Source organism: Antedon mediterranea, chromosome 10 (assembly GCF_964355755.1).
Source record: "Antedon mediterranea chromosome 10, ecAntMedi1.1, whole genome shotgun sequence".
Classification (NCBI taxonomy): domain Eukaryota; kingdom Metazoa; phylum Echinodermata; class Crinoidea; order Comatulida; family Antedonidae; genus Antedon; species Antedon mediterranea.
The window spans coordinates 16098066-16109068 of record NC_092679.1 but is presented as its reverse complement, the minus strand read 5'-3'; the positions used below and the strand labels follow the sequence as shown (position 1 = coordinate 16109068).

Sequence of the window (11003 nt, the reverse complement as noted above, 5' to 3'; positions counted from 1 at the left end):
GGGCTGGCCGAATAACTAACTTGTGTGACTGCGCCAAAATAATTCTTACAACATTTACAAGTGCAATTTTCTTCTTTGGACAATTTTTTTGTTTTATTGATCGCTAATATGCAAATCTATATTTAATATTCAAATAATATGTATTGTTTTATATAATTTGTTTTAAATAATGTTGTAAAAAGGTTTGCGCTATTTTCGCGTATTGTTATTTTTTACCACAAATGTAATGCGGAAATTGTGTGCAGAAAAAGGAAGTAACGTTTCCAAATATGTCTGCCGGGGTCACCATATATAGGGATGTATATTCCTTGTATGGAAAGGAAAGATACATTTTGTAGAAGGGGGAATTCCCTAATCTCTTTTGCGTTGGATTTCCCTGAGTCGTATTTTTCCAATTCAATTCAATTTTTAACTATTATTGTATGTTCCTACACTGTTATATTTTCATCATTAGGTTAATTGAATAGATAATATATGAATATAAAATGGCCTGGGCCTATTATAAATAGGTCTATATTTAGATTGATTGATTGATTGATTGATTACGTGCCTAAATTATGATTTGTAATTTATATTACCACATATCACTACAATTTTTACTATTACATTATCTATATAATTACTAATAATATATTGATTATTAATTGATATTATTATATATATTGATCAGATACTCGCAAGTCTTATCAGGGAAAAATTTCATTTTGTAATTTTGTTTAGCAAAATTGCTAATCAAACTGATTTTTGAGTCAAGAAACATAGTTTTGTATTGTAATTTTTGCGAAATTATTCCCTGCTTATTACAGAAAATAATTAAATGATATTTAATATATTATAATATTATTGATATCTTAAAAATTATTTATGAATAATATTTGAATCATAAGTATCAGTAATAAAAAAAAATTCATACATTTTTACTCATTCTGGATTAAACTTTGAAGTAAATTACTAAAACTCGTTAATTGCTTTGTGAAAAAAAAACTATTTCAAACACATCAGCAGAAAATACGAGTAAGTCACGTCGTCTGCTAGAAAACATACATTAGCAGACGACAATAAAACTTGTTTATATTTACTTAAATTTGTCTACAAAATTAATAAAATTTATTTTCAGTTGGTTATAAAATATGATTGAATTTATTAGTTAATTCTGTTTTTTATTTTAAATATTTTATAATGCCTTAAATTACTACTACAATTGTTTTTAAAGAAATACTTACTGACTAGTCCCTAATTGTTTTGGGGTGTATGAAATGCTCAATACACATATCCCCTCTAGAAATGAATTGACTTTGTTGTGAGTATAAAAGCGATAGCGCACAGTTCATCCTCGGCTTTTGGAAAGCCCGTGTCGTTAGTTGGTTAGGCTGTTGAAATTTTGTTTTTTACTGTCGTTTAATAAGCCAAAATGGCACGAACAGACGTGGTAAGTTATTTTGATTTAATTGAATCATAAAAATTACTGGAAAATTGTATAAAAGACGTAATTGTGATATGACCTCTCAATTGACTCTCCATTGTTGCTGTAGATTTTCAATATTGCTTAGCGCGAGAGAGCTGATCTGAAAAAAGAGGGGTGGGTTTAAAGTAATAAATCAATGAATTACAGCTCTTTTTCGAGTGTTAAACACTGATTTATGTTTGTGGGATTTCTGTTAAATAAATAAAAATACGTAATTTATCAAAGGAATTAACTAAGAAATATTTTCTAGGCTAATTAAATTGTTGTGTCTATCATTTCCACTGAATTGATTTTATATAATGAGACAATCCATTTAATTGAGTTTTTTACTTTTAATAATAAAATAGAATTCACAAATCATATTTTTTTAAATAACATTACAAATATTCCTTTCATAAATTAGAATTTTATCTGTTAATTAACATTAGTATAATGTAAATAGTTACTACAAAATGTAAAAATACCATGATAAAATCATGACATTCAGTATTGTATTGTCAATAAAATAATCACTTTTTATTTATGGAGATCCTTATTTATTATATGCAGTACTGTATTAAAAATAATTATTGACCATATACAGTCTATGAAATGATGTATTGTTAATATTTTGATATTTGCAGTCCAAATTCTACAGTGATATTATTGAGAATGTTATTAGTAATGTAAAGGAAGAATTTGAAAATGAAGGGGTGGATGAACAGATCTTAGATGAACTAAAACAGGTTTGTTTGCAATTAAAATAAATTATCCTATTTTAAATAATATACATATTAATTAATTTAATCATTTGTATTTTTTTTTCAGTTTAAAATAAAGACCATATTTTTAATTTATTCATATAATAATAATTGTTTTTTATTAAGTATTTTATGTATTCTACATGTTCCTTAAATTAATAATTTAAATTAATAATTTAAATTAATAATTTTCCAATTGTTTTAGATAATTAACAATTTGCAGTACTTTAACATATAATTTCATTCATTTACATACACTAATTGCCCATAAAATTATTATTTAGGCATACTGTATGCTACATTTTAAATTAACATTAAAAATTCATTTTATTGTATACCTTATTTATAATTGCATAAATGATATATACATAAAGTTATATATACACCAGTATTACGATAAGGTATACATTTATTTATGTCATGTCACATCTAAACAACAGCCTTCGTCATATATCCTTGTCTACATAGCATGAAGCCCCTCTGATCGCAGTCCAGCGAGCCTAGCTTTCATTGCCATAGTCTTTCTAGATTGCACAGCACAATTTGCATAATACCATGTATTTATAGCCTTGTGGTGAAGTCAATAAGCTGATCAAATTGACCAATCATAGACAAGTATACAGCTACGTAGCTCATGAATATGTAATACAAACAGCCTATAAGCTTAGTTGTACGGTCTGGATTTGTTCACTTACTGATATATAAACAGTAGGGGTAAGGTCTAAGCTTAACAATAACAAAGTGTGCTCCTAGCATATACAATATATAACAAAATGATTTCTTTTTTTGTTGTCAATACTAATGCATTTCCAACTCCAAAACTGTTATAACATTGAATAGTGCAGTAATAATATTATTTATTTAGTCACTATAAATTAATAGAAAAAAAATACGAAAGTAACAATTTAAAATGAAATTTATATTTAATAATAACATTTTCTTTCATTTTAATTTGTTTTGGTGGTGGGGATTAGGTTTTTTTAATACAATAATTTTGATTGTTACGTTGTTGTTTAATTACTGATCTTTACATTATCTTTTTTTACAAGTTTAATTTGTTGAATCTATTTCCTCTATGGTTGAAGTAATTTGGGTTTTACAAATGTTGTAGTTTTTAACTGATTTTTTAAAGTCACTTAAGCTCTGTCTACACTATCAAACTTTATGTGACCAAAAATGTGATGTGCCCATACAGTATATAGACATGATGATATCACTACCATATTAGGGCATATCACTATCATATTTGGGCATATCACTACCATACTGTATTAGGGCATATCACTATCATATTTGGGCATATCACTACCATATTTGGGCATATCACTATCATATTTGGGCATATCACTACCATATTTGGGCATATCACTATCATATTTGGGCATATCACTATCATATTTGGGCATATCACTACCATATTTGGGCATATCACTATCATATTTATGCACACATGTTTTTTCAAACTACAGTACTGAAGTAGGTTGATAGTGTAGACAGAACTTTACAGTTTATCATATTTGTATTGTGTAGTTTTAATCTGCAGTATAGCTGCATCACCATGGTGATTATTAACACAACTCTAGCATTTACTGCAGTTTCTTAAATTCACCTATGATTTTTTCTAATAAATGTAAATAATTTTTGATAATTCATGATTATATATTTTTGGGTTTTTAGCTGCCTTTCAATATATAGTTTAACTCACCTTTCATTATATAGTTTAACTCACCTTTAATTTGTATTTGTTTAAACTGTGTTTTATTATAGATTTGGAAAACTAAGCTGGAGCAGTCTAGAGCTCTTGAGAGCCATGAACCCCAATATATGGCAGCCACTGCTGCTCATAGCCATGGTTCCAATAGAAACTATTTGAAGCCGAGTAAGTCACAGTAGAATTCCTCATTTGAAACACCTCTATTACAGTAAGGGGACACTTTCTTGAGAAAAGAATGAGAATGAATATACAGTACAGTATGTTATGGAGGTATCAAATACAGTAGGCTACCGCCATGATATATAATCGTTTTAACATTATGGCCAACACATATTCACAAGACACTTTGTTGGGTCCCGAAGTTGTCCCTTTAAAAAGGTTCCTTTATGAAACTTAGTGGGTGATGTTATCGCAACCATAGAATATTTAATGTTAATTGTGGTGTTCTCAATAATTTTTACAATTGGACCGAGAACATTGTGAGGGGGAGGGAAGATGGAATCCCATCCATGTTTGTAAAAGATGTAGCACATACTCTACTGTAAAGAAGGAGGGTTTTAGATTGGATTTTAAACATTTTGTTTTGATAGATTTGGGAACAGCGGGAAAGTCACATGTTGATATGACTCGTGGCCATCAGGCATCAATATTGGTAAGAAATATATTGTATATCTATTTAAAGGGTTTCATAATTTAAAATTACTATTCTCTGTTGTTAATACCAGCTATATATGTGAGGTTGGTTATCTGCTTTCAATAGTCAATTGACTCGATGCTAACTGTTGTATTTTACTGGTTTTTCTAGCTCATACTACTGTATATGAATTGATCTGGCTATCTGTATGTAAGAGCATAGTACAGTACTGTAGGTACTATAGTATAGTACTGTATAGTATATTGTCACATACTGTACCTATTGTTAAGTAAACCCTATCAGACATAACAGATTATAAATTGTCTAACTCAAAACGATTTTACTAAACATTATAATAAATATATATACTGTAGTAAGCTTTACCAGGAAGTTGTAAAATTGTACAGTACTACCACTGAACTGTGCATTTATCAGTCCTATAATTCATGGTGTGATATTAAATAAACTACTAACTACTAATTAATTACTAATAAACTAATTAAGTAATTGTGGGGTTTTTTTTCAGAGTGGACCAGCTGAAATGGCAACATTAGCAGTACAGAATGTGCCGCATGTTAATTTACCCACAGAGTTAGCTCAACAACCTGTGGCACTACCTCAAGCAGGTATAACATTAATAAAGCGTAGAAATAAGATACTAAATAAATGTAAACACAATGTTAGAAAATGCGATATACAGTAAATTAATGTGCACCTTTTTACCATTTCAAGAGGGTGGAAACAGTAACTTGGAAGATGTCAAGAGAATCATTTCAGAATAAGAATACATTTGAAACTGGTTTTAGGAGACTTTTCTATAACTATTTACATGAATAGTTATTTTTCTTTTAAAAAACTAAAGTAGAACATTTCCTCTAAGATAGACCTATCCAGGTAGCATTGTTTTTTTTCTTATGCAATTAAGGGAGAAATCATAAATAATTCATTACCTTAATTATTTTCTATTATAAAGAATTGCAAGATAGCTACTTCCTAAATATAACCCTCTAAATAATCTCTCAACTAAAAAAACATGTTCTTGAAAGACTTTGAACCGAGGGCTCCAGTGTAATAGGTTAAAGCCTTTACCACTAGACCAAACATTTCGGTTGGCAAACGCTGTTTACACAAATGATTTAATATCTCTGCATGCTTATATAGTGCCCTCTATAATGTCCCATATTATGTCATAATTATTCTAATAAATGATTTCTGCCTTAATTGCATAGGAAAAAAAAATAATGCATCCAGGGAACAATCCAATTAAGGGACACTTTCCAGTGAATCAAACGAGGGGAAATATATTATTTAACCCTTTAGCCAATCCCTATTGAGGACACTCCTATTACAGGCAAGGGGACACTTTGTTGAACCTTAATAGAGCTTTTATGAAATTTCAATTTGTCTATTGTATAGCACCGGGACAACAACAGCAAGTGTATCGATGCTATCAAGTCGGGAATCAGCTAGTCTACGCTGTCCAGCAACCAACAATTCAACAAGTTCAGGCCGCTGTGTTACAACAGCAGCAACAACAACTACAGCAGCAACAACAACAGCAGAGGCAGCTAAGTGGACCAGCCTCGCAGGCTACGTCGGCGGCTGCGATATCACAGACGCTACAACAACAAATACAACAAGTCCAATCACAAGTATGTTACAAAAACGCTAGTACAACATAAATAATGAACCTGATGATGAAGTTGTTAGAATTAGTTAAAAGAACACACAATGAATTTATTTTTGTCTAGTTGGATTGAGTTGTTAGACCCATAGAGATATTAAAACTAGAGCCCCATAGAGGTATTATATTACAACTACAGTATAGGGCAACAATTTTTCCATTTATCTGCTTAACAGTTAGTAACAGTATATTAGATTTAAAATATGAAACCAAATAAATTGTTGTCAAATATAGTTCGGTTTTTATAACATTAATTATATATTGCTAATTGAAAAAATGTTGGTAAATGTCAATTTTCACATAAAAATAATGGTTGTGACTTCTAACTGGTATATCTTATTTAATACAGCCATATTTGGTGGCTCATCTCCATGATGACTACAGTATATAATATTAGTATATTACAAAGTTTTATATTATTATAACTATTTTTATGTTATGAACATCTCTTACTAATGGAAATTTTTGGTAAAAATAACATTAATAAATAGCATTTTAATTTTGTATCTTTTACACAGGCTACAACAACATCTGTATTACAAGTGGATGGTGGTAACGATTCATCATCAGATGATGATGATTTTGGTGATGATGATGATGAAGACGATGATGCCAAAGATGATGATAATGGTGATGAGGATGGGGACGGACATCCTGGAGCTGTAGTTGAAGAGGTAACACTATACAAATTTGTTGCCTATTCTATCCTATTACGTTTCAATAAATTAAAATATTCTCCCTATTCAACTAATACAAAACAGTCATTATTTGTTTTATAACACACCTACTGTTAAAAGGTAAAGTAATCAATTAATCAGACCTTTCCTTCTTAAATCTAATGCTAGGACATGCAAACATTCAGCCCTCACATTTTGGCCATGGGAGGAGTTAAATTTGTTTTATAATGAGACACTATACCTGGTACATCTAATCAAAGTTGTGTCTACACTATCAAACAAGTTTGACAAAAAAAGTGTGATGTACCCAAATATGGTAGTGACACGACATCCTCATGTCCATATATGGGCACATCACATTTTTTTGTCACATAAAGTTTGATAGTGTAGACAGAGATTTAACTGTTACTAGTCTAAACTTTCATTTTTTTTTTAAATCACAAAACATTACAACAGTCACATGAAGAAGTTGTTAAATTATTGTATTTATTAGGAGCCATTAAATTCTGATGACGATGATAGTGGAGATGAGCCAGAAGATATATTTGATACAGATAATGTCATAGTTTGTCAATATGAAAAGGTATGTATGTATAGTGGAAGCCCTATTAAGGGGACACCTTCAGGCTCCAGAAAACTGTTCCCTGAGTAGGTGTTGGCCCTAGTGTTAAAACGTATGTTTTTCCTCATTTGTTTCACACTAAAATATCCCAGTAATAATAAGTGTGTCCCCATAGTGTTGAAACATATATTGAATAACGGGTGTGCTTAAGGATATTACAAGGATATTGGTCTAGATGTTTTTTGAGGATAAACAGTGCTTAAGTTCTGTCTACACTATGAAACTAGTTCGACATAAAAAGTGTGATGTGCCCAAATATGTTAGTGATATGCTCAAATATGGTAGTGATATGACATCATCATGTGATATATACGGGCACATCACATTTTTGTCACATAAAGTTTGATAGTGTAGACAAAGCTTAAGGCTGTAACAAGAGTGACTTATAGGCTATGCCTCTATTCTTCTATTTTACCTTTTTGCTTATTCCGGACAACACATTTCTATCATGTTTCTACCTTCTTTCAATAACATAGTCTAAATTTGTTTCTACAGATTAACAGAACACGAAATAGGTGGAAATTTCATTTAAAAGACGGAATCATGAACCTAGAGGGTAAAGATTGGGTGTTTCATCGTGGGATAGGTGAAGCCGATTGGTAGCGAATAACTACTGCTGGTAGAGAACAGAAATCGCATTGGTGGAGTTAAAGATCCATTATTTAAAATGGCGAAAAGAATGGTTTACGTTAACTTGCCTAAAGAATCGGAAAAGCAGTTATGGAAGTCAATAACCTATGGTTAGGGAAACAGAAGATAACTAATATATTATACCACCTTATAAATTAACCTACCCTTCCTACTGTAGGAACTTTTACATTTAAGTAAAATACATATAAATATATAATATATTTAATGGTCTAATGTTCTCTATGCCAAGTTACTATAAAGTTTAAAATAAGTTGGGTGTTATATGATAAGTTTGTGGGCACAGGTTCAGAAAGTGACTTCTTGCACACCATAATTTGGGCATAATTCAGGGTGTGTTGTAATCCTGCGGAGTTGACTTACTTTAGGTATTATGTGCCTAGCTTTTGGGTGTGGATATGTTCAGGGTGCGACTACTCGGCCTCCTTGTAGCTGTACAAGATGCCCTAGTTTGGTATCAAACATGTTTGAATAATTTGAGAAATTATAGAAAATTGAATTTCTCTATCATTTCAATAATGCAAAGAAATAATGTATGTATAACAAGAGAGTTTATTTTATTTATTGAATATTATTAACTAGGTATTAATATGTGTATAGAAGCAATCATTTTTTTCTCGTAAATAATAAAAGTTCAAATGTAATGGCAAAAAGAAAAAGATATTTTCTGTAATTTGTATTACTAGAGTAGGTAATTTCTTTAATTTTTATCAACTCAAATATGTATTTCTTGTTTTACAAAAAATAAATGTGTTAATAATAGTAATATAAATAGTGTGTCTTTGGTGCTTGTGGTAAAACAAGAAATGCAGTAGAACCTCTATTGAAGGGACACTTTATTGGGTCAGAAATAGGTTTGGCCGGCCGTAGTGTTAAGTTATATATTATTATTATATCTCTTTCGTTTATTGGGAAAGTGTTAAGGGTGACCTACAGACTACTGTATGAAGATACTAACTCTGGAAAAGCCCACCAGGGGATAAACTGTAGGCCCATCTTAAATTTTATAGTAGATTAATATAGCATTACACCGAACTATGACATTTTAATCCTCAGGTATAAGCCCACAAGGGGATATACAGTAGGCCCATATTGCCCCTTATTTGTTTCACAGGAAAGTCTCCTGAATAGTGGTGTCCCAAAAGATGGGTTCTATTTTACCAGCAACACATTATAATAAACTCTGTCTACATTGTCAAACTAGTTTAACTAAAAAAGTGTGATGTGCCCAAATATGGTATTGATATGACGTAATCCTGTCCATATATAGGCACATACATTTTTTTTTATATAAAGTTTGATAGTGTAGACAGAGCTTTACACAGAATTGTCATTCTATGAAGCTGTAGCCCTGAGTATAAATACCTATGCATGCTTATACACCACTTGGCAGTCAATTTGCCACTGCCCCATTCTATTGAAAAATATAAATGGCTGTCGCAGGTGACATTAAATACATGGTATAAATATTTATTTTTATTTCCTATTTTTTAAACTGTGATATTAATACTAAGAACCAATATTACAATATTTATTGTGTTTGAATTCAATAAATATGTCATGTCAAATACATCTTGTGGTAATATGTTTGAAATATTTACGTTGTTTCATCACAATAATTTAATAATTAATAAACAAATTGTGTACAATAAATTATGTAAATGTTGGGCAATAACTTTTGACTTGCAACCTACTGGGCTGAATTGCGCACAGGTGTGGAGATCAACACATACAGTACAACAACTTTCTTCTCTCCTAAGGGTCCCACCAAACAATGCTCATTCGTCTCTCCATGACAGGGCTGAGATGGACCAGTACACTAGGGTAAACCCTACTCTTACAAAAAGTGAACTAGGTTTTTTTGCGCACAAGCCGGATGTGAACACTGGACTGTGTCTACTTTGGTACAGTGTATTGTACACCACAGTATTAGGAGTATTAACAAATATAAGGCCTAGATTATACACTAAAGCCAATATTATTAACAGTAATATTGATCTATAATACAAGTATTGTGTAACTTACCAAAGCTTGAGTTTGGTACCAAACTGCAGGCTAATGTAAGTATTCCCAAGTAAATATCCAAGTATTATACACTAGTGACTGTAATATTGTAGTCAATTGTCTAATGGCTGTGGCTATACTGACTAACACAAGCACAGAGGAATGATAAACAAAAGTAAACCACACCTGTAGTATGCAAATTAGTTTAAAAGTGGAAAGCCAATTGGATAATTACTATTTACATCATTGCAATAAGTCTTTGCAAGTCAGGGATAACATCTAAATAAATGCTGGTTATAAAATATTTAGTATAAAATTGTATTTATTTTTCTGAGAGATGCACTGGGTTATTTTAAATAGACATACACAAGAGCTTATCCAAGAAGACTTCTTCTACCACTAGAACTATTGCCAAGAGTGCCTGTAAACATGTGTTGATTTTGTAGATATGGTTTACAGTGCCTCTGCCTGCCTAAAGCTGATTTTCCACTAGGCGAATTTGTTCGCGCGAATCCAACGTTTCAAAGAGAAAAAAATCGCCTACTCTCTTTCCACTACATGAGCGAATAGCTGCGACGTTCATGTTCCTCGCGTGGTTGCTGAGCATTTCGATTCACATGAGTGCTCATGAAAGCGTCATAGCTCATTTCCTGAGCTCTGATTGGTTGCGCAATATTTCGCTTCGCAAAAAGTAGAAACAATTCGAACTAGTAAATTTCGCTGAAGCGAAAAATCAAAGGAAATAGAATTCGTCGAAGAAGGCAATATGACAGACAGAAACGCGAATACGCATGTGCATAGCATGACGCTTTCGA

At 31.2% G+C, this 11003-nt stretch overlaps 1 protein-coding gene across 1 annotated transcript; it reads left to right on the top strand.

The window, feature by feature from the left end:
* The first annotated feature begins 1309 nt into the window (after positions 1-1309).
* On the top strand, positions 1310-9846 carry LOC140060826 (uncharacterized). The gene is made up of 9 exons (XM_072107176.1): positions 1310-1429; positions 2089-2190; positions 3973-4084; positions 4510-4571; positions 5080-5179; positions 5970-6205; positions 6756-6911; positions 7408-7497; positions 8032-9846. The coding sequence occupies exons 1-9, from the start codon at positions 1412-1414 to the stop codon at positions 8137-8139; spliced, it is 984 nt and encodes a 327-aa protein (XP_071963277.1). The 5' UTR covers positions 1310-1411; the 3' UTR covers positions 8140-9846.
* The last annotated feature ends 1157 nt before the right edge of the window (positions 9847-11003 follow it).

Excerpts from the sequence above, each read along its gene's own strand:
- LOC140060826 (XM_072107176.1), top strand. Across the intron at positions 4,572-5,079 it reads GCCATCAGGCATCAATATTG|AGTGGACCAGCTGAAATGGC; the intron begins GTAAGAAATATA and ends GTTTTTTTTCAG. Across the intron at positions 5,180-5,969 it reads TGTGGCACTACCTCAAGCAG|CACCGGGACAACAACAGCAA; the intron begins GTATAACATTAA and ends TCTATTGTATAG.